Here is a 22,043-nt window from a genome sequence, read left to right on the forward strand (position 1 = left end):
TCAGGCAGAGGTTGCCATGGTAACCAACACCGCTGCAACAACCTGCTCTATTTACAGACCTTGTGCGCCGGAAGGGATTTCTAAGAATCAGTAGCGCAGTGGCTGAATGGTGGAGGAATTACCTACATCGCATACAGACTGAATGAATGAACGATGTATAAAAAGCGAATGGAGGGAGTTTGAATGAAAGAGTGGTAACAGTATAGAGTGAATGAAGGAACAGTGTATAAAAAGTGAATGGAGGGAGTTTGAATGAATGAGTGGTGACAGTATCCAGAGTGAATGAAGGAACAGTGTATAGAAAGTGAATGGATGGAGTTTAAATGAATTAGTGGTGACAATAAATGGCTGAAACGCTACCGGTATATAAATTAATGACTGATGGTAGATAGCGAACATACTAATGGACAGAATTAATAGCGGTAGTATTTTTGAAGTGAATGAAGCACAGTATGTTACTAAAGAAGGACCAGGAGAAATTAAGTGAATGCGGACCAGAAGGAGGAAGTTTGACAAAAAGGAGGAAGACTAAAAGGGAAGAGAAGGAAGACAGGAGAGGGCAGAGAATGTGAAGAATGGAGGTTAAAAGAGAGTACGCAAGAAAAGTAAAGGAAGAAAAAGTGAAAAGAGAACTGAAGAAAAAAGGGAGATATACAAGGAATGAATGAGAAAGGCTAAAAAGAACACAAACGAGAGGAGCAACAACCAAAAAAGGAAAAAATGTAAGAACAGTCGTGCTGATGAAAAAAAAAAAAAAAAAAAAAAAAAAAGCACAATTTAATCAGTACATTTAGGTAAAGGATTACACACATTTGTTTTCTGTCTGTTCTCCCTCGGAATCTGATTTACCACATGAGCAAGGCTACACATTACTACTCGAACCTACAAATATACAAAAGAATGGGGGTTAACAGACGCAGAAAACCTACAAAATCACAGGGGTAATTTAATCAACACTCAATTAACCTACACAAAGTTGGTGGTCGGTAGCCACAATGTCGATGGGAAAATGAATCTTGTAACAGCCGATACTTCTCACAACCACAAATCTAAGCAGTATAAACATGGAAGCAATTCAATCGACACAGAAGCAGCAAATACCAAGCTAGGGATTGAAATTTGTAACTCAGCCCTTCAATTATACCTGAATTTTATGGGGTTAGTAATCGATAGGGTGTAGGGTGTAGTGGATCCGTTGCGTGTGTTAAAAGGTGGATGACAGGCAGGGAGTAATTGTTGTCATTCCAGCTGATGGGCTTATTTATAACGGTGGAGTGATTATACGGTACGCTAAATTATCATCGGTCTACGAGGTTACTTATCGCTTTTACCTTAGCGATTAAATTTGCACATTACCGTACATATAAACCTTCACTATATAGCACGACACAGTTTCTACCTCCCCCCCCCTCTCTCTCTCTCTCAATTAGTCCCCACCAGTGAACAAAAGGTACCGGTACTGTGACAAAAGCAGTGCACTTAAGTAAACAGAGTGTGGCCTCAAGCGGAGTGACGTTGGTGTTCTTGTATACGTTCAATGCAGCGTTGCGGCATAAGGGGGTTGGGGGCGAGCATGGACAGGGGAAGATGGGGGCATGTAGCTTAGGGGAACTGAGGCAAAGGGGGAGGGACGTAGGATTAGGTTAGGAAAGAGGAGGTAGGTAGGCAGAGGTTGGAAATGAGAGGGAATGAGGCAAGTAAGGAGAGAGGTAGGAAAGCTGGGAGAAAGGATGGTAGCGGATAGGAGACGGAGGACAGAGGTAGATACGGTGTAGGTAAAAAAGAAGAACAGGAGAGGAGGCAGAGAGGACGAGGAGAAGCAGACAGGAGGACCGATAGAGAACAAGTGGTAAGGTAGGCTGACAGGTAAGAGACATCAATGAAAAGATAAAAAAGAAGAGAAAGACAGGATGATAGGCAAGCTGGGGTAGAGAGAGGTAGAGAGAGGAGGAGGTAAACAGGGGGCAAGAAAAAAAAAAGTGGGAGGATCTGAGGATGACGTAAAGAGGAGAGAGAGGACGCAGGAATAAATGGCAAAGAGTGATTGTAGGGAATAAGCTAATAGTGAAGAAGAAAAATACGCAGAGTGCATGAAGGAGGGAGACGAACGGAGGAAAAAGGTACGACGGCAGAATGAAGGAAGGGAGACAGGTAGAGGGTGTGATTGAGGAAAAGAGGAGACCGGGTGGGGTCGGTAGAGAGAAAAGAGGGAGGGGAGGTAGAGGATGGGGAAGGAGCGGAGAGGGTCGGCAGAGGGGAGGAAGAGAAACGAACACTGATAAAAGAGGGAGAGATAAGAAAGTGTAGGAAAGCGAGAGGAAAGAGGCACATCGGGATAAAGAGGGGGGGGGGAAGAGTAGAATGAGTCAAGAAGGGCGAAAGGAAAGAAAAGAACGAAACTTTTAAATGTTAACTGGAGAGTAGGAAGACTCTTAGGAGGCAGAAAAGGAAGAACAACTGATTGTCAGAGAGGAACGACGATAGAAAAGGAGAAACGGAGAGAGTAAGACTGGTAAGTGGCGGAAAGAACGGAAGAGGAAGAAATTTTGATTGTCAGGGAGGAAAGGCGACAGAAAAGGAGAAAATATGAGAGACTGGCAGAAACGCGAGCGGTGGAAGGGATGAGAGAGTAGGGTAAGACAGAACAGAGATGGTGAAACTTTGGAAAGGTAGCAAAGGAAGAGAGAACGGTGAAGGAAGTGTGGTTGATGTAAAGGCGAAGAGCTTAGGAAGAAGGGAAGTGGAGGCGGATAGGTACGACATTAAGGAAACCAAAGAATAGAAGGACAGGTGGATATAATGGAGGGAAGGGATGATTAGAGGAGTGGTAAGAAGAGGAAGAGGAGGAGGGTATATATCAAGGGAAGACAAATGAGAAGGAAGGGAAGAGGACAGGAAGATGAATATGGATGGGGAAAGAGTGACTAGAAGAACTGATGAAGGAAAGTGTGAAGCAGGGGCAGACAGGAGAGGAGAGGAGAGGAAAGGAGGGAGAGGAAGAGGAGGAGAGAAGAGGAGAGGAGGGATAGGAAGAGGAGGAAGAGGAGGAGAGGAGGCAGACGATAGGAAGAGGATGAACAGAGGAGGAAGGGACAGCATAGGGATAAGAGGACAGATGGAGGAGGCAGCGAGGATAAGGAGGGGGGGAGGGGGGTAGAGGAAGTAGAGATGTATGAAGAGAATGTAGGAGGAAAAGGAACCGAGTGATGGCTAGAGAGGAAGAGGAGAAACTGAAAAGGTGGAGGAAGGAAGAGACTAGGACAGGTGGAAAGGAAGTAGGGAGGATAAGGGAGGTGGAGTGGTTAAAGGAAGGAAGGAAGGAAGGAAGGAAGGAAGGAAGGAGGAGGAGGAGGAGGAGGAGGAGGAGGAGGAGGAGGAAGCCGTGCAGAGAGGAGTTGGGGTTAGGACTGGAGAGAATACGGGGAAGAGAGCAATGTACACGGAAGATGCGGAAGAAGGAAGGGTTGGAGTGGAAGAATGGGAAGAAGAGAATGAGTGGAGGAGGAGTGGGGAGGGGAGAGGAAGTGGAAGAACGGAGTAGAAGGAGAAATTATATGGCAAATGGAGAGGAGGTAAAGACAGAAGAGGTGGAATATATATATATATATATATATATATATGAGGGGTGATGAGCGAGTATGATGAGGGATGAGGAAGTGGAGTAGGAGAGGCAGGGAGAACATGAAGTGGATGAACAGAAGAGGTGGAGGAATGAGAGATGAGGTAGACTGACAGATATAGAAGAGAGAGGGAAGATAAAAGAGGTGTAGTAGATAAAGGTAGAAGAGGGGAGAGGTGGAGAGGAAGCAGAGGAAGACATGAGGAGAGGTATAGGATAAGAAGGGGTACAGAACACACACGAGGAGCAGGAGGTGAAGGAGGGGGTAGAGGACTCGAACAGAAGGTGAAGGAAGGGAGAGGAGGCAAGAAAGACAGGTGGAAAGGAAGTAACAGGTAGGTGAAAAGTTAGACGGAGGGGAAGGGGTGCAATGGCAAGAGTGGAGGAGAAGAGAGGTACTGCTAGAGGAGGTGGTGTGGTTAGGCGATACGGGAGAGTGATGAAAAGTAGGAATAACTGACATGAGAGGGGATGAGGAAAGGAAACATTGTGCAAGAACTGATTAGACGGAGGAAGAAAAAGGGGTTAGAAAATACATGGAGGTGAAGTGATAAGGATAGAAGAGGATGAACAGATAGAGGGAGGGAAGAGGTAAAGAGGAAGTAGGGAGATAGAGTGGGGGACGGTTGATGAGGAGAGGGGGAGGAAGTGTGAGATCAGAGGAGGAGTGGAAGAGGAAGGGGACGGGTGTGGGAGGGTGGTGGATGATGAGTCAGTCCACCTGTGAGAGGATGGGAAGAAGGATGTGGAGTCAGGCAAAAAATGACAGGAAGGATATAACACAGAAAGAATAGCAACAAAAAGAGATTCGTGTAGTCACTAGAGTGCGGTGACGCTTTTTCCTTAATTATGATATCACCAGACGATTATTCTCCATTAAATTATTTCGTTCGATGACTTTCCTTCATAACTCTGAAATTGTTACCATTACAAGATTTTACTCACATAAGGAGAAACCTCTCGTACTGAAGGCATGTGTAAAAAAAAAAATTGAAGGAATGTAGTAAAAAAAAAAGTGGATGAGGAACTATGGAAAAACAAATAATGGAAGCGAATGATCGAGACGAGGGAGGAAGAAAGGAGGGGGGATGAATTACACGAGGAAAAAGAAATGATGGAGTTGGATGAAGGAAAACGGAAGTGTGAAGGGGCTGAATGTGTGAGAGAGATATAAGAGAGATGCTAAGGATGGAGTGAAGAAAACATATGCGAGGGGGAAACAGAGGGGAGAAGCAAAGCACGGGGGAATAGAAAAACTGAATGAGTGAGTATGGTAATGAGGGAGGTAAGGAAGAAGAAAGAAGAGGTGAGTGCAGAAGCAAAAGAAAACGTATTGAGTGAGCAAAGTAAGAGAGCAAGTTATGGAAGTTAGGGAATGCAGGGAGATGGGAGGAAATGAAGCAAGGAGGAGGCTGGAAAAGGAGCGAAGGAAGAAAGAATAAAGGAAGTGAGTGAAAGACAATAGGGTGGGGAAGGAGGAAGCCAGGAAGGGAAAGGAGTGCTGCAGGGAAGTGGGGGACAAGAATGAGAAAAGTAGAATGATCAAGGGAATAAAGATGCTGAGTCAGTGAACAGGCAAGGGAGTGAAGGAGAAATGAGATAGGGCGAGGAAAGTGGAAACAATGCGAAGGAATAAAGAAGAAAGGAGGTGGGTGAGTGAGTAAGGTAGCGAGTGAAGGAGTGCGTGAGGGGGCTGTGGGCGGGGGTGAGGGTGGGGGGTATAATAGCTTCCGGCGGAAACCTGGAGCTGGGGGCAGTAATTTCGTTATGATGCTGGAACTGGCGGTGGTGGGCGGGCGTCTTTGTTGTCGCTGCTCCAGTCAATGCCACCAGAGGGACGCATTCCTCCTTATTATCTCAAACAACACTGCAAGTACCTACCGGCAATTTTCGCTGTTACCTTAGGCTACTGGGGTTAGAATGCTTAGTTGTACTTCGTCAGCCTGATAGTCCTTTCGTCTTTTTTTTTTTTTTTTTCATTTTCCTTATTTCTACCAAGCTACCGCCACACGACTTTATTCAACTTAGCAGATACTTGTCTAATTGAAGGTTTTATGAGCAGCTGCTGAATTACGAGCAAAAACAGGCTTCAGCAAGTTCTAGGAGAACATTAATTACCACATCTGTAATATAAGCACATACAGTAGCTGGCTATTTGTTTCAAAGTTACCCTTCACTACGATGACCGACGCTGACAAGGAGTCTAAACGAGGTGGCGCTGAGCATCCAGAGTGGAGCTGCTGCGCCGTCCACCCAGGACCCAAACCTTCTAATATTTCCCTGCACCTCGTCATGGGAAGGTCCCTCGTCCGATCCTAGCGAGGCGCTGGCGACCACAAGGGGGAGCTGACTCCCAACACGGTGCAATTACTGTACTGTATCTGTAGGATCCACAGAAGCTGCTGCTCACCTGTGGTCGATGTCATCCAATGTAAAGGTTAAAAGGCACCATCCGTAAAAGCGAGAATAGCACAGGACCTGGTAATGATTATCTCTGTACCTGAGCCTGTGTTCAGAGGGTCAGGGTCTACAGAACACATTGCGAGGTGGGCTAATAAGCGTAAACTGGCATCACTGCCAGCGTACAGGCCACTTACCTTATAAGAATTTCAAGGCCATAATCTTATCCCTCTTGTTGCTGTGGACACTCTTGGGTAATGTTTGGGTCTAATGTTTACTTAGTTTTCTATTAGGTTCAATTTACACTTAGGACATTGCCATCGCTTTTCGCCGTACCGTAATACAGTAAGCAGCATCTGTGGGCAACGAAATACATCAAGCTTCTCTCAGCTTTAAAATATTAGCCAACAGAAGAGAGAAAATTGGAATGGGTGACACAGGCGTACCGTATAGTACTTGTGACCCAGACTGTACCATCAGATTATTTTATGGCGGTTAATATAAAGCATCTTGGTTCATCGGCAAAAATCCTAGCAAAGATTAGAACCATAGTGATTAATCCTTTAACTATTAACAAACTTAGGAACTGCATTTCAGTTGACATCAGAGAATCTTGTTCACCTCAAAGAAATCCTCGTGACCAAAATGTTGAATCGAGAAGGGTTGTGATTGTAAACAATCCCCATTTCCTACCAGTCATTTTTGGAACAACAGCGAGAATTAGATGCTGTTAGCCTGCATGTCACGTTACAGAGTGCACTAATCAGCAAGGTAAAGAAGGCAAATACACTTTACGGAGTTTCGCAAATTACTGGTATAGGTACCTTACTGTCAGAAATTAGAGGTTTGGTTACGTCTTCATTATCTTCTGTAACCCCTTCAAGAGAAATCAGGGGCTTGCTAACATCTTCACAATCTACTGTAATTCCTCCAAGACGACAACGCCTTTATATTTCATTCTAGCTCCCGTGAGACGATTTAATTTCTTCATCCCTGTGACGTATTATTCACTTTAATCAGGCAACCACCAGACGTTTTCATTCAACAATTATACCGGTACTCATCTCTAGTAATGAAGGAACCGCTTAGGGCTATGATCTAGATTTCTTGCTATCTCTCTCTCTCCATCTCTCTCTCTCACGTTCAGGAAGAAGCATTGCTACTGAAGGATTAAAAAACACGGTCGAGTCTTTGTTTTCATTCAGTGAGGTTGGATTATAAGCTTAACCCTGAGACTGCCAGTGCTCTTAAATAAAATGGCTTATTGTTGTCAACCATCATTAAATCCTAAAATGAGGATAATACCACTAAAAAGAGTTAAATGCACTCTTACAGAAGGCAACACGGAAACGTCGTAGGCAAACAGGTGAGCTGGCAGGCAGGTAAGTAATTAAGGAAGTATGTATGTATGCTTGTACTCGTATGTAGGCAGGTAGGTAGACAGGTAGGCAGCCAGGTTAGGATACTGGGTTTGCAACACCACTGTAAAGGTAAAAGATTTCCATGCCTATAAAAAAAACATCTTTACCGATCCCAATTTTCATTTACAGCAGTTCTGAGGGTCGGTTAACTTAAAAACAGAACTTCGAGACACTAGAGGAGAATTAATACACTCTTTACACCTGTCTCATTTTTTAATCTACATACTTAGAGGAACTTAAACACTCACCAAAGATTGCTTAAATAAAACTGTTGCTCTCACTTCACTTATTGGGGGAGGGGGGGAAAGGAGAAGAGGAGATTACTAGCTTAAGCCCGCCTGCTGGGTTTAAAAGACAGTTATTATACGCTGTTAACACTTGCCTACCTTGCCTGAACTACACAGCAGCTACGGAACTAAACACACACCAACGGCAGCGTACAACACCTCCCAACATCTAATAACGACATCGAATTACTGTGTATTGGTGAACCTAAATAATCCAACCCACTGGACTCTTAACTCCTTCAATCAGGAGATCTATTTTTCGCTTTATTCTTGCTTTCTCCTTACAAGCGTATTCAGTATTAGAAACTCATCCAATATAGGGAGTTAGGTGTACATATATCCTTCGCTACGGTACCTTTTTTTCGTGTACGGCAGATCTTGTCAGAATAAAATCGTCTGGAGGTAGCAAAAATGACAACAAACGTATATTTATCGTACTGAAGGGGTTAATGGGCATAAGGAAGGTTCTCATTATTTTTTGTTTACTTTATTTTGAAACACTGTGGAAGTAAGAACCGAATCTTACGTCATCATCAACACCATCACAGCTTGTCTAATCACCGTATTTCCGTTCCAGATTCACGCGCTGCACATGAAATTGTAGAAGCCAGAAATCAGAAAAGGGAAATGGTTGAGTTCCTGTATAAGAAGCCAACAACAGAACACCCACTGCAATTGACCACACTTTCATTCCCCCACCAATCATGCCTCCGTAATTCTAGACTTCATCCCGCCGGAAAACCAGAACTTGCCAGCCACCCCAACAGGATTTCGTAACGGCCCTCCCTGCTGGATGATTAGGCTACACCACAAGAATACGAGCACTGACACGTACTTAACAGTTTGCTTCGGAAAAGCTTCAGATTGGATTAACTTTAGGACACGAGGCTTATTATTTCAGAAACTCGGCAATATGATCTTTATCTTGCATTTTAATGGTAACGAGTTAAACCTGGATTGGGAGTATACCGTGATTCCTCTGTTGTTATAGAGGCAATTATGTACCGTGGCTACCCAACTTAGTACTAAAAAAAAAAGATCCTTCTGTTCAACTACGGGAAATCTTGTTACCCGACTGGTTAAGGTGTATCTCAGTTCAGGCTTTCGTTCCTACACCACAGACACATCTAACCTACGTACTGGTGATTTGAGCTATTAAAAAAAATATATAGGCTATATATTCAACTAAACACTCTGTAGTACCTAATGGTTTCAGCAATGATTATTAATCATTATTTTTCGCTAACGTTCTAAACCTATTAAAAAAAAAAAAGCCACCCAGATTAATATAACAATACACTTTGTTAAAAGCTGACGCTATTCAGAACACAGTGGTACTAACTTAAGCATTCATGCATACAAGTACAGAATAATTAGTATAAAAAGGGATTACAAGCCGGTACTGTACATCGGTTTATATGTACGAGTAGCTAAAAAAAAAAAAAAAAAAAAAAAAAGGAAGTAAATACTGTACTGAAACGTAGTGAATTGGAGTAAACCCAAAACCAGCGGCTGTTATCAATGGCTGGTCCTAACTTCACCGACCTTGATATGGAGAAAGGCCTACTTGACAATATTTCTTCCATTATCTTCCAAGGACAGGTTGCATCCCACAGCTGCATGAAATCGTAGGGCGGCTGTCAGGTCCAAGGGCCCAGCCGCTTTAACTTATTGACATATACCGGTAAATACATACACTACTAAGTAATGTATTAAGTCCTGCGCAACCATAAATAAGTTTCCATAAGAATTTCACAATCTTGGTGTGAAATCCCCCCCCCCTCTCTCTCTCACACACACACACACACACACACACACACACACACACACACACACACACACACACACACACACACACACACACCTGAAGCTTACGGGTTAAATCAGGTGCGAGTTAAAGCCCTTAAAGACAGCAATAAGGCGAGGCGGACAGCCTCAGTCAGGGTCACCAGTAGGCCAGGTAATTGAAACCGAGTGCCGGGATACTCAAACTTACACTCCAAGTCAATACAGGTGATATCAGCTGGACCCCTGAGCGAAAACAAAAGGGAACAGGGATGCAACTGGGGGAGCGTTTTTTTTTTTTTTTGTCATTTTGTTTTTTGATCATTCGTATATTTATTTTCCTGCTAATTTTTCTGCATCAGACTTCAGTTTTTTCTTTTGTAATGTCCAGAGTTTCAATAAATCAGCGGAATTACCAGTGGATGTTACTCTTCTTTGCGACTGAAATATTAATTACTATCAAAAATTTCCACAAAAAGTTCAGACCTTGAACCGTCATGCGTGGTACATTTGTTTTTTAGGACGGGGAGGGGGGGAGATAAATATGAACATGTCCTTGAGAAGGCGACCAGAACCACTTCTTGTACTTCCTTCCTGTCCCTTTCCTTCCTTCCTTCCTCCCTTTCCCCTTCCCTCCTTGTTTGTTTTTCTGTTATTCCAGCACACTCCTTTACTTCTCTTCCTCCTTGTCTTCCTATTTTTTTCTTTCTTCCTTTCCATTTTCTACTATCCCTCCTTCCTTACATCTCCTCTTATCATCCATTTTTTGTCTCTCCCATTCCTTACTCTCTGTTGTTCTTTTACTACCATTTATTTTCTCAGATTCCTGCCATTCAGCTACCTCTTTCTTTCTCTCCCCCCTACACACAGACATTCTACCCTTTCTTCTTTCTGTTTCTCCTCCTCCTCGTCTTCGTCGTCCCCCCCCTCCCCCCTCTTCTTCTTTCTCCTCCTCCTCCTCTTCTTCTTATTCCTCCTTCTCCTCTTCCTCCTCCTCCCCTTCCTCTTAGTGTGTGTAGCCATACGTAACGTGCAGGCAATTATAAGCTCACTCACTAAAGCTCGCAGCCAAGTCTATACCACTGCCACATAGACGCTTCCTGCAGCCCTTCTTACTGAGAGTACCACAGTGTCCTTGCCCCACGACGCTCTCACAATTCAATCACTTTATCCTTGGCTCATGAGCAACATCCCCACAAATTTTTCCATCATGATCTTCCCATTGCCTTTTTTGTAATCCGATGTCGAGAGAGAGAGAGAGAGAGAGAGGCTCGTACCAATACCTTTTTCCAGAGGGGTGTGGTGATGAGTTTGAATGGTGTTTTTCGTCACTGAACTTTTTTTATTACTTTTCGTGCAGTTCGTTGGCAGGAGAGGCCATTTCAAACTAAGCCTGCCTATGTTACCTACTAATACAAGTGTTCGAATTTCACTCAGCTGAATACGGGCGTCAGGTGTCAGCCAATTAAATGCCCCACCTCAAAAATCATAACAATAATAAATAATAGTAATAATAATAATAATAATAATAATAATAACCATGATGATGATGATCATCATCATCATGATCATCATCATCAAAAATAATAGTAAAGGATAATTCTAGGAAGAGAGGTTATGGATGTGGGAGGGAGGGAAACGAGCCCATAACTTTACTATGAGAACTCCCGCCTCCCATGACTAATTTGTCACGTCCGCTCTGCTACAGACAAGAAGGTAAACACAAGGCTAAAACTATCACGTATACATCAAAAACTTAACAAAAACTTGATACCAGCCACACGCAACTCAATATTCTGAATCATACACGACGAAACTAAACTCTCCCTTAAACACGAAATACAACGAAAATTATCAACTATACACAAACCCACCCACAGACTTACGGTAACTCAGTTATGCACCAAACCCAAGAACTCGCCATTATATATATATATATATATATATATATATATATATATATATATATATATATATATATATATATATATATATACAGAATCTAAAGCATTCTCATTTACACACCAAACTCAACAAATTCTCAACATGGCCTCTAGGATGCACCAAACCCAACAAACCCTTAAACACAAAGCCCAAGAAGTTCATATAATACACAAAACCCACTGGAAACTCAATCACGAAGCCCACCAGAAACTCAATTACCTATTCAGAAAATTCAAAAATTCTTAATTACCAAAATCAATAACCCTCAGTTCTACACTAAACCGTCAACAAACCCCAACAAATCTCAGTAAAGCAGACAAAAGTCCAACACTACTTCATTTATACCTGTATATATATATATATATATATATATATATATATATATATATATATATATATATATATATATATATATATATAAAATCTAACAAAACTTCCCAAATACATTTACAGTATATATATATATATATATATATATATATATATATATATATATATATATATATATATAAAATCTAACAAAGTTTCCCATATACATGTATACACACGAAGCCCAACAATAATGCACATTTACGCATGAAGACCAACAAACACTGAAGCACACACGAACCCCAACGAAAATTCTGACCTACCGGTACACCCAACAACGCACCCAACTAACGGTACAAAACCGAGCGCCCTTGGACGGGAAACTCAAAAATGTACATCCAGTTGACATGGGCACTCTCACGCACGGGACAAAACCTTTCCCACTTCCGGACGCAGCAGTCAAACATCGAGCGATGACGGATCCTGAATTTAGCTCAATGTTATTTTCATTTTTTCTTGGATGGAACAATCTTGCGGGCTTCTGACCATTGGTGCCTTCTTCTATGCATTAAGAAAAAAAAAAAAGGCTCCAAAGGCTCCCTTGTACAGTCAGGGAATTAAATATCTTCCTACTTATTGCTAAATGTATCACAGAAAAGTATAAGTATACAAGCTGGGCATTATTTCAATTAAGACTGCTGATGCTTCGTTACTTGTTAATAATCATCACACAAAACTAGGAATATTGTTCATTCCCTGACTGTTCCACTTTTTATTATTTACTGTTCCACTTTTTATTATTTTCTAAGTTCGCTTTAATATTTCTTTATGATGAATTAAAAAAAAAAAATTATTAACGTACCGTACTTTCCTATGCATATCTACTTTCAAAATATCGATTGCTGAACTGAGTGGGGGGCCCATTCTCATAGGTTCCAAAGGCTCCCTTGTACCACTTCCTCTGCTATTTTGTTCTGCACAATTCATCTTAATGTTCTCTTGTACGATATTAATGTCTTTATATTATCAGCACAGCTTACATGAATGACACAAGAGAACATTAATGTACACTAACAGCTAAAAGTTCCTCCCAGCTCATATCATGGTAAAAGTATCAAGGTTCAGAACTTAATCTTTGGCTGCTCCCTCCCTATCAGACAAAGAAGCCGCGTTTATTAAGTTCACACAGGGGTCGGAATCGACGCTTATAGATGGGAACAAGTGACCTACAGAGAGGAGCTTTTGACAGTGAATGTAGCTACCTGAAGCAGAACTAAACAGATAATGGGATAAAGAGCCTAACAAACTAACAAGCAAAATTGGTAGCTACTGGAAGAGAATTTACTGATAACCGTCCATTGGCAGCGAGAAATAAATAAATAAATAAATAAATAAAAAAAAATAAAAAACTAAATCCTGCACCCTTTTGGCCTGCCAGTCCAACACGATCATGGAGGGATAATCGGCGGAGAGGATCAAACAGTGAGGTTTTTGCTCATGAGTGTACTAAATGCAGAAATTAACTGGTAAAAAGGAAATGATATACGGAGCCAGCCACACCCACAAGCAAACGACCCCAAAGAGAAGTAAGGAAGCCCATTCAGTGCCAAAGTACCGACAGAATCACTTTTTTTTTTTCGTCTGCAATTCTAACACACTAATGGAAAGAAAGAGAACCTAGCTTAGGAAGGGTCAGACAAACGAACCGACAGAATCACTGCCTTTTTTTCGTTTGCAATTCCAACACCCTAATGGAAAGAAAGAAAATCTAGCTAAGGAAGGGTCAGACAAATTTCCTAATGAACCCAGGCAATGAAAGAAAACTGAATTTTCTGAAACATGTGGTAGTGTGTAGGTAGTAAGGTATGTGGAAATCACGGCACGGTAACATGAGGTATTACTGAATATTACAACCTACCCAATAATGTGTACGTGCCGTAAGTGAAAATATATTAAATACAACTGAGAACGAACCTCTCTGATATTTTGGTGCGCACCTTAAAGTACCGTACCATCCGGCTACAATACATAATTATCAAATGTTTAAACGTTTATCAGTCTTAACCGTCATCCCGCAAAACTCTACGCCTAATAAAAGCTTTACAGACAGTTGACTAGCTATACTATTTTCACTTTAAGGGTCTAAAACTGCCATATTCAACCTTCAATGCTGAGCTATAACAAAAGAATAACACAAGCATATGATGTCAGTCACACGGAATTGCAATGGAAAGGATCCAGAGCCATAGCATTGTCTTTTTTTCTACGTGACATAACCTATAAAGGTACAATAATCTGAGGCAAGCTAAGGGGAAAAGAGAATAATACTGTGTGGTGTTAAGCAGCAGCTAGGTGCTGCTGGTGTGTGTTGCGGTGAAGACTCTTGCAAATCAAATTAGGAAGAGGCTTTCCAAACCAAACCAATAAATGCCGACATCTATCGCCTAAACTTCACTTAGACGAAAGTTCACCGAGGTGGTTATTGTTTGAAATCCTGGAAGCTTTCCGGAGCACAGATCTATAAAACATCCGCTCGAAACACTCATATTTTCACCACTCAGTTTGTTACCTTCATAAAGTGCTCCAAGTTCTCACAGAAAAAGTCGTGAACGTTAATACCAGCAAAATAACACTTTATTATACGCAATTCACTGCACGTTAATAAAGAGCAAGAAATGTTATCCCTCACAAAACTGCATATGTTTATAAAGTGCAAGAACATTTATATACCATGTCTACAGATCGTCAGAATACCAGAATACAGATCGTCAAAATACCAGAATAATCATCAGACCAAGTACAACCACATTATCAGTAATTAAAGCAAAATTACTGTACCACACGCAAAGTCTTACCCACCCATAAAAGTTAACTGGAAGAATAGTAAGTCAATGCACGCTACATCCTTTGCATCAGCAGTGGCCTTTGCATTTATGGCACCGTAGCAACGTACCATAATCTTATTCTGTTCTTAAGCACTCAATTTTCTCGGACAACCATAACCTTATACCACTCTTAACCACTCAATCTTCTCAGCCAGACTTCTTGTACCCAATCAGTAATGTATTCCTCCCACACTCGTACTCTGTCCTCTTAAACTCGTTCCTCCTCCCACGCCCGACATATTACGAGTGCACCACATAATTGTTCCTCGAGGTTGGAACGCAAAAAAAAAGTGACATAAACGCACTTTCACTTTTCCTTATCCGGGCCTCACTCAGCAGCTGTTAGGCTAAACCTCGCGTCCCGCTTCCCACCACCTTAACCACACCCAACCACGATCACCACCACCGCTGTCACTACCGCATTAATCATGACTACAATGCCACACCAACTCACTCACACACAAAATAATATATCTAGATGCCATGACATACATTGTCACTTCCACCATCAATAGGCTACCACACACAAATGCTTCTTTCATCATCATCATTATCATTGGTTAGTCAGTCAGTCAGTCACCTACAGCAGCATGCAAACATTACCCTCCTTAGTACCATACAGTAACATCCTATCACCATCACAATCAGCATCCACACCATTACCGTACATCATTATTATTTCAACCATCACAACACAGCCAACGCCACTGGCACTACCGTGTTCAGGAACCACCACCACCATTTTTACCACCAATCAATCACTGCATCACATCTGTTACTGTCATTACTACCACCACTACTGCATTCAAAAACATTACTCCATCATCACTATGCGGTACCCAACTCGTCTACCACCAGTACCACCACCCCAGTAGGCCTAGCCGTCTGTTATCACCAAGTTCTCTGACTACCGCCGTCACTATTATCACCACACCCTGCCAATATCGCAGTCACTCCCACAATCAGGAACATTATTCATTGCTACACTGCTGCACCCACTCACTTCCATCATCATCACCGCATTCTCTTAACACCACTACATCCTACCCTCATCACAACCCATCACTAAACCATCATTAATATAATCATACTCCGTCAACACCATTGTCACTAGCACATTTAGTCCCTTAATCAGACACTTACATCTTCACTACCACACCCCTACCAACACTGTTAGCACTACTACCACCACCATCACCACCACCACCGTTAAGTTACTTCTGTTTACCACTCCACCCAGTCAATACCATTGCTACACCCTACCACTACCGCAATCACCGTCACATTCACGGCCAGGCACATATATCACCACTACCAACACACAGCCACTTCCATCTCCACTACAATAACTTCCTACCAGGACCACCAGTCTACCATTACTACCACGACCACCACTCCTACCATCATTCTTTACCACCATCATCATTACCACACGGCCGTTACCGCCAGTCTCACCATCAAGACAACTACTGCCACCATCATCATCTCCTCTATAGTCCTTATTGTTGCTATCACTCCTATATCGGGACATGACCATCATCACAAACAAAACTAGTCAGTACCATTACACCACCTCATCACCAATGGACACAGCACAAAGTTCCTACTCTTCCCATCACCACAACCCACCTACCATTCCTCTCCCCACACATCCTACCACCACCACTACAACAGCAAAAAAGCATCATCACCACAACCACCATCATACACCCACTACCACTATACCACATTCAGCCACCACCACTACCGCTCCTACCACACCTAATTATGATCACCATCACACATTCTCCACCACTCCCACTGAAACCGTTTTAACCACCTAACAAAACCCAAATACACTACCATGATCCTGCACAGCAGAGGGGAACCCTAGCAAGAACACCACAGAGCACCAGCCATCAACGCTCAGGTCCCGCAGAGCACAAGTGACCGCAACCATATCAACAAAAACACCGACCGAAGATGACTCACGCACGCATACTGACACACATAAATGCCTCAGGTGAAAGTCTGCTGGAGGTTGGCTTGGCGGGCGACCTATTGAACACAAACACTCTTGCGAGGAAGGGCGGAAGATAACACTATACCAATTAGGCTATACAATGCATTATACGAAACCGGTATCCAGTACACAAAACTGATTCGCATGTGCAAATCAATACTAGTATTAATAATAATAATAATAATAATTATTATTATTATTATTATTATTATTATAATTATTATTATTATTATTATAAATACTGAGTATTCAAACTATACCCTTCCTGAAAGCCGATGCAGTATGAATATTAAGAGATGTACGGTACTGTAGCCACCAATATTTTCCAAAACTACAGAATGATGTGTGAGGGACGAGGGGGATTTGGTGCGTCTAAGCATGTAAAGTCAATAACAGGCTCGCCTGCGTGTCGCATACGGCTATGTTTAGTAGGCTATCGTTTTTGTCCCTTGTCGGGGAGGTGGTATTACCAAATGGTCACATCAACAGGGTCTGCGCATGTCTGGCCTCGACCCTTTCACCACCATGATGTAAATGCACACCGGTAATTTCTTCTGGTTAACTTCAGACGATATTATTCATTGTAACAATGACCTCGTGTTGAATGTATTAATGGAACTTTTAATAAACCCCTCCAGTTCGATGAGTTTATTCTCCGGTATATAAAACCGTCTTGAATATACTGAACACTACATCTGGTCGAAAGGGTTCATCGATTCAGACGTCTTTTTCTTTCACTCTCTTATAATTACGACTTGTATCCGGTCGCTCTTAGTATGACAATGAGCAGTTTCTATGCTGGAATGAGAATGGCGGTGATCAACTTTCAGTCTGCGATGATGGTGTGGTAGTGTACGGTATGTGGTTGGAGTTGTTCTGGTGATGGTATTGCACTATGCCGTATCAGGAATTGTGAAGGTGATGTCCTATAGTGTACCGTACCGTACTGAAAGTGATAGTTGTAGTGGTGGTGGTTTTGGTAGTAGGCTATAAGTGGTGATGATGAGGTTGGTGTGCAGTGGTGACGGTAGTGTACGGAAAGCTATGTGTGTCGTTTGGTTTGTGGTGGTGATGTTTCGGGTGTGTGTGTGCATGCAGTGGTAGTATGCTATGTGGCAGATGTACCATAGAGATGATGATGTTCGCGTGTGGCATTATTAGTGTGTGTGGCGGTGAAAGCTCTGTGCTGCTGGCTATGTGGTAGGAACAGTGATAATGGTGATAATTATGCAACTGAGGTTGGCTACTTACATGTGCTGCATAACATCATAGAGGAAGACCCCGTCCGCCAGCGCCCCGTAGGTCAGTCCGCCGCCCCCGTCACTCTCAAAGGTTCGTACCTGCAACACCAACACGCACATCAACATTTTGCAATGCAACACACACACCATTACACCTCTACACCACCACACACTACACACCGTACAGTAGCACACACCATTACACCACCACATAATACAAACAACACACCGTATTGCAACTCACGCCTTTACCCCTCTACAACACACACACACACACACACACACACACACACACACACACAAAATATATATATATATATATATATATATATATATATATATATATATATATACACGAAGGGCATCCGGTCATAAAATGCTACACGCTCCAGTCCAAAGTCCTCTACCCAGGGGCAACGCCTTACCCCTTCGGGGATACCTGGCGTAAAACCAAATTATTATTATTATTTTTTTTACTGCAATACACATCATTACATCTCTACACCACCACACACACACATCAACACACCGTAATGCAACTTACTTGTAAATATCATCACCTACGCCCGTTTCCAAAACAACAGAATGGAAACTTCATTCATGAAGCTTGCAGCTGCGGTCGCTATAGCCAGAGCTAACCTGTTAAGGTAGGATAGCCTAAAGCTTATCAGCGTCGGTGTAATAGCCTACCTGGTACCGTACTCACTTGACGCATAGGCTCATCTACTGGTGTATGTCTTTCCACCTATACTAACAAGAAAAAATAACAGACTCACAGGAGGAGCCGTAGATGTGGAGTGACGCCTACTGTGAGCCTTTTAAGCAAGGCGATAATGGTTGCAGTGCACGCCTCAACCCAGCAACACTTTGATCATATTCTTTGTGGTACCCAGCCCTGGCAACCCAGTGAACGACGAGAATTGTGATGTGGCTGAGACTTACTCTATGAGTTTAAATGATGCTCTTTGGTTTCATTTTAGATACATATCTACAGCTAAAAAAAAAAAAAAAAAAAAAAAAAAAAAAAAAAAGCACCAGTAGCGATCAAATAATTCAAAACATCATGGCCACAGCAGGAATAACACATAAATAAGGTACTGAATTTTGCAATGGTGACAACCCCGATATGCGGTGTCCACTAATCTGGGGGGGATCTGTAACAGGAGAGGAGGAAGGAAGAGTGGTATTCTCGCTGGCTTGAGAAAGTTTGTCGCACTTCCTCCGTTGCAATTTAGTTTGAGTAGTTCAACTTAATATCACCTTATACTACTGATGAAAATTATGTCGAAGCTATAAAAAAAAATAAAATAAAGATAAAAAGAAAAAGAATCAAAGAAAGAAAGAAATCTGAGTCACAAAGGAATATTAAAGAATTCGGCACATATAAATCATACGAGAAAAATGTTACAGTCTCCTCTGCAAATGAGAAATGGAAAATGTTCCCCCGAGCTAGACCTTATCAAATCATATAGCCCTGCTAGGTGACAGGAGGGCGCTACCCCTCCCGGCATGGCAGCTACCGGGCGTGTCTCGACCTCACGACCCCCCGGTTCCGAGTCCGACGCTCTACCACTGAGTCACCCTGCCCCCTGCAAGTGAGAAATGACCCAAAGACTGTCAGGTGAGACGGCCTCTAGCGTGACAACATTGTTAATTAAACCGCAACACTGGGGTCAACGTCTTCCACAACCCTTCCTCTCGAGTCTCAAGGTTCAGTGACTGAATAAGAAACACAGGATCTACATAACGCGGAATTCCTGAACGCTTCTGTACACTTGCGAAAATGGTATGTGTGTGTGTGTGTGTGTGTGTGTGTGTGTGTGTGTGTGTGTGTGTGTGTGTGTGTGTGTGTGTGTGTGTGTGTGTGTGTGTGTGTGTGTGTGTGTATACATATATACATAAATATATATATGTATCGTATACTAATAAGACACTTTCAACTATCCTAAAACTGGGAGAAAGGGATGAGGCTTGGTTTTAACGTGACCAGGTATACAGTCCAGGTAGTAACGTAACAGAACGGCACACGACAGGAGAGGAAATCCATCTCTCCATAGGCGGCTTAGGGGATGGCAAGACGTCTCCACACTGGCAGATAGGCTATTCTTGCGGCCTAGAAGTTTAATATCCTCTAAAGTTTAATATCCTCAGCAATTCACGTGGTCTAGCCTCCCGTTGCATCTCCTCTTTACTAGTTTATATCTGGATATTGCATGATGACATCATGTGTCATTCATGCATTCTGTATCGAAATCTGTGCAGTTACAGGCTAGCTAAATAATATGAGACCACCAAAGTGTGGTTAGCAGAACAGATCACAATGGATAAAGTGTTTGTGTCCTCCTAAGCCAAAGATTATGCTACGGGCCATTCCCACACCCCTTAACTTTCGCCCTCGCAGGATATGACCGACGCTGATACGACGTACGGTACATCTTTCTGAAAAAAAAAGGTGGGGGGGAATATCAGAGTAACCTTTGACACGAGACGTATGGTACGGTGCCAAGCTTAGTTTGATATAAGGTACTGGCAGCAATTTATCATCTCTCACGACATCTAATGACAAGACAGCAGTACCTGTACTTATCAACTTAGACATAATATGCCGGTATTTAACTCTTTTCAGGCACTATTTATAACATAAGAGTTAACATGACAAAACATCTACCAAATGACGTGACGTATTTACAGCATCTACACTACCAGATAAACCTCCGGCCACAACACCATCACCACTAAGAAATCTCATCACAGATATTGGTTCGTGAACACCTCAGTGGGAAAAATAAAAGCCCAGTTAAATGATACCGTGAGAACCGAAAATTTTTGCAAACAATTATAGCTGTTTCCCGTGTCATTAGCCTAGTAGGTTTTATCTCAATACTGCCATGACCTTGAAGCTGGTCTGTCGTTGTGTGTGTGTGTGTGTGTGTGTGTGTGTGTGTGTGTGTGTGTGTGTGTGTGTGTGTGTGTGTGTGTGTGTGTGTAATTATCCCATTCTCGTACCGGCGGTTACCTTATGTCAAAACGGAGGATAAAATTTCATTCGATATAGGCTATATCAGTACTGCTGACATTAAGCCATTCAGTATGATGACATTTTAAAACATCTTATAGCCTATATTTGTTACCACCAGATGATCTTTACCATCTTACAAGAAACCTACCATAATGACAGGATAAAAAGTATGTTCAAAGTTTTTCACTGGATGATTTTTACTTTATTCTTACCACTACCACCAGACAGCTTTATTCATGGATATCTCTCGTAAAAAGTTTGTCAAGAAAACGCATACGGTAGCTACCGGTGCCAACAGGCTACAGTTTAGGTGTGGCGGTGAACTCGAGTGGACACTCCTTCCGACATTAACCCTGCGATGGACGTCAAGGTCTAACGAATCCATGATGTAGCTGTGTACGGTAAGTGGCAAGTGTGGCTAAGCGGGAAATTATTGCTGTCGTGGGAGGCTGGTCGCACCGCCTTGACATCACACTCTTGCACTTCCCACACCTTTCACGCTCACACCCATCGTATCCATACCATAAAACTCTACAACTAGCTACTCTGCGCACTGACCTATATAACTGAAGCATATTACAATGCTCTTCCAGTGAGTACCTACAACAAATAGTGTAAGATACCATGTCTTATAATGAAATACCGGTAATATCGACGCCTGCTCAGAGCATGTAACCTCAAGATCCTTATTTGGCCTAGTTTTTTTTTTTTTTTTTTTTTTTTTTTTGTGACCGACTCTAGACATAAGCTTCACAGCCTGCTTTCAAGGCCCAGTAGTCCTCCTACGTGCCGCACACCTCTACATGTCACCACTTCGGCGCTAACACCCACCGTCCATACTGAATACATGCTAGGACTGTCTCATACAGGACTGGTGTATTGGTATTAGCGGGGGTATTTTTACATGTCGGCAGGTCTTCTGCTAGATCAGTAAAGTCTGCTTTTATGACATTCAAATCCTTAAACTGTTCCCTGCCCCAGCGGGGATTTTAACCTGGGTCCGATAGGATTGCAGGCCACCTCTCTACCTATTGAGCCACCGCCTCCTATACGGACATGCTACGGTTACGTTACTTTCTCGCGTCTAAGACGCCATTGTTCCCTCCTGATGTTTAGCTGTCACGCAACTCA

At 42.5% G+C, this 22,043-nt stretch overlaps 1 protein-coding gene across 1 annotated transcript in view; it reads right to left on the minus strand.

Annotated features, from left to right (window-relative positions):
- Nucleotides 1-22,043, minus strand: part of Girdin (protein girdin) — an 818,609-nt gene that overhangs the window by 791,620 nt on the left and 4,946 nt on the right. The window contains exon 2 of the mRNA XM_080282575.1: nt 17,904-17,992. Within this exon, the coding sequence (XP_080138701.1) occupies nt 17,904-17,992 (89 nt within the window). The remainder of the gene's footprint in view (nt 1-17,903; nt 17,993-22,043) is intronic.

This window comes from Coenobita brevimanus, chromosome 94 (assembly GCF_032717465.1).
Source record: "Coenobita brevimanus isolate Jiangsu-jjx chromosome 94, ASM3271746v2, whole genome shotgun sequence".
Classification (NCBI taxonomy): Eukaryota; Metazoa; Arthropoda; class Malacostraca; order Decapoda; family Coenobitidae; genus Coenobita; species Coenobita brevimanus.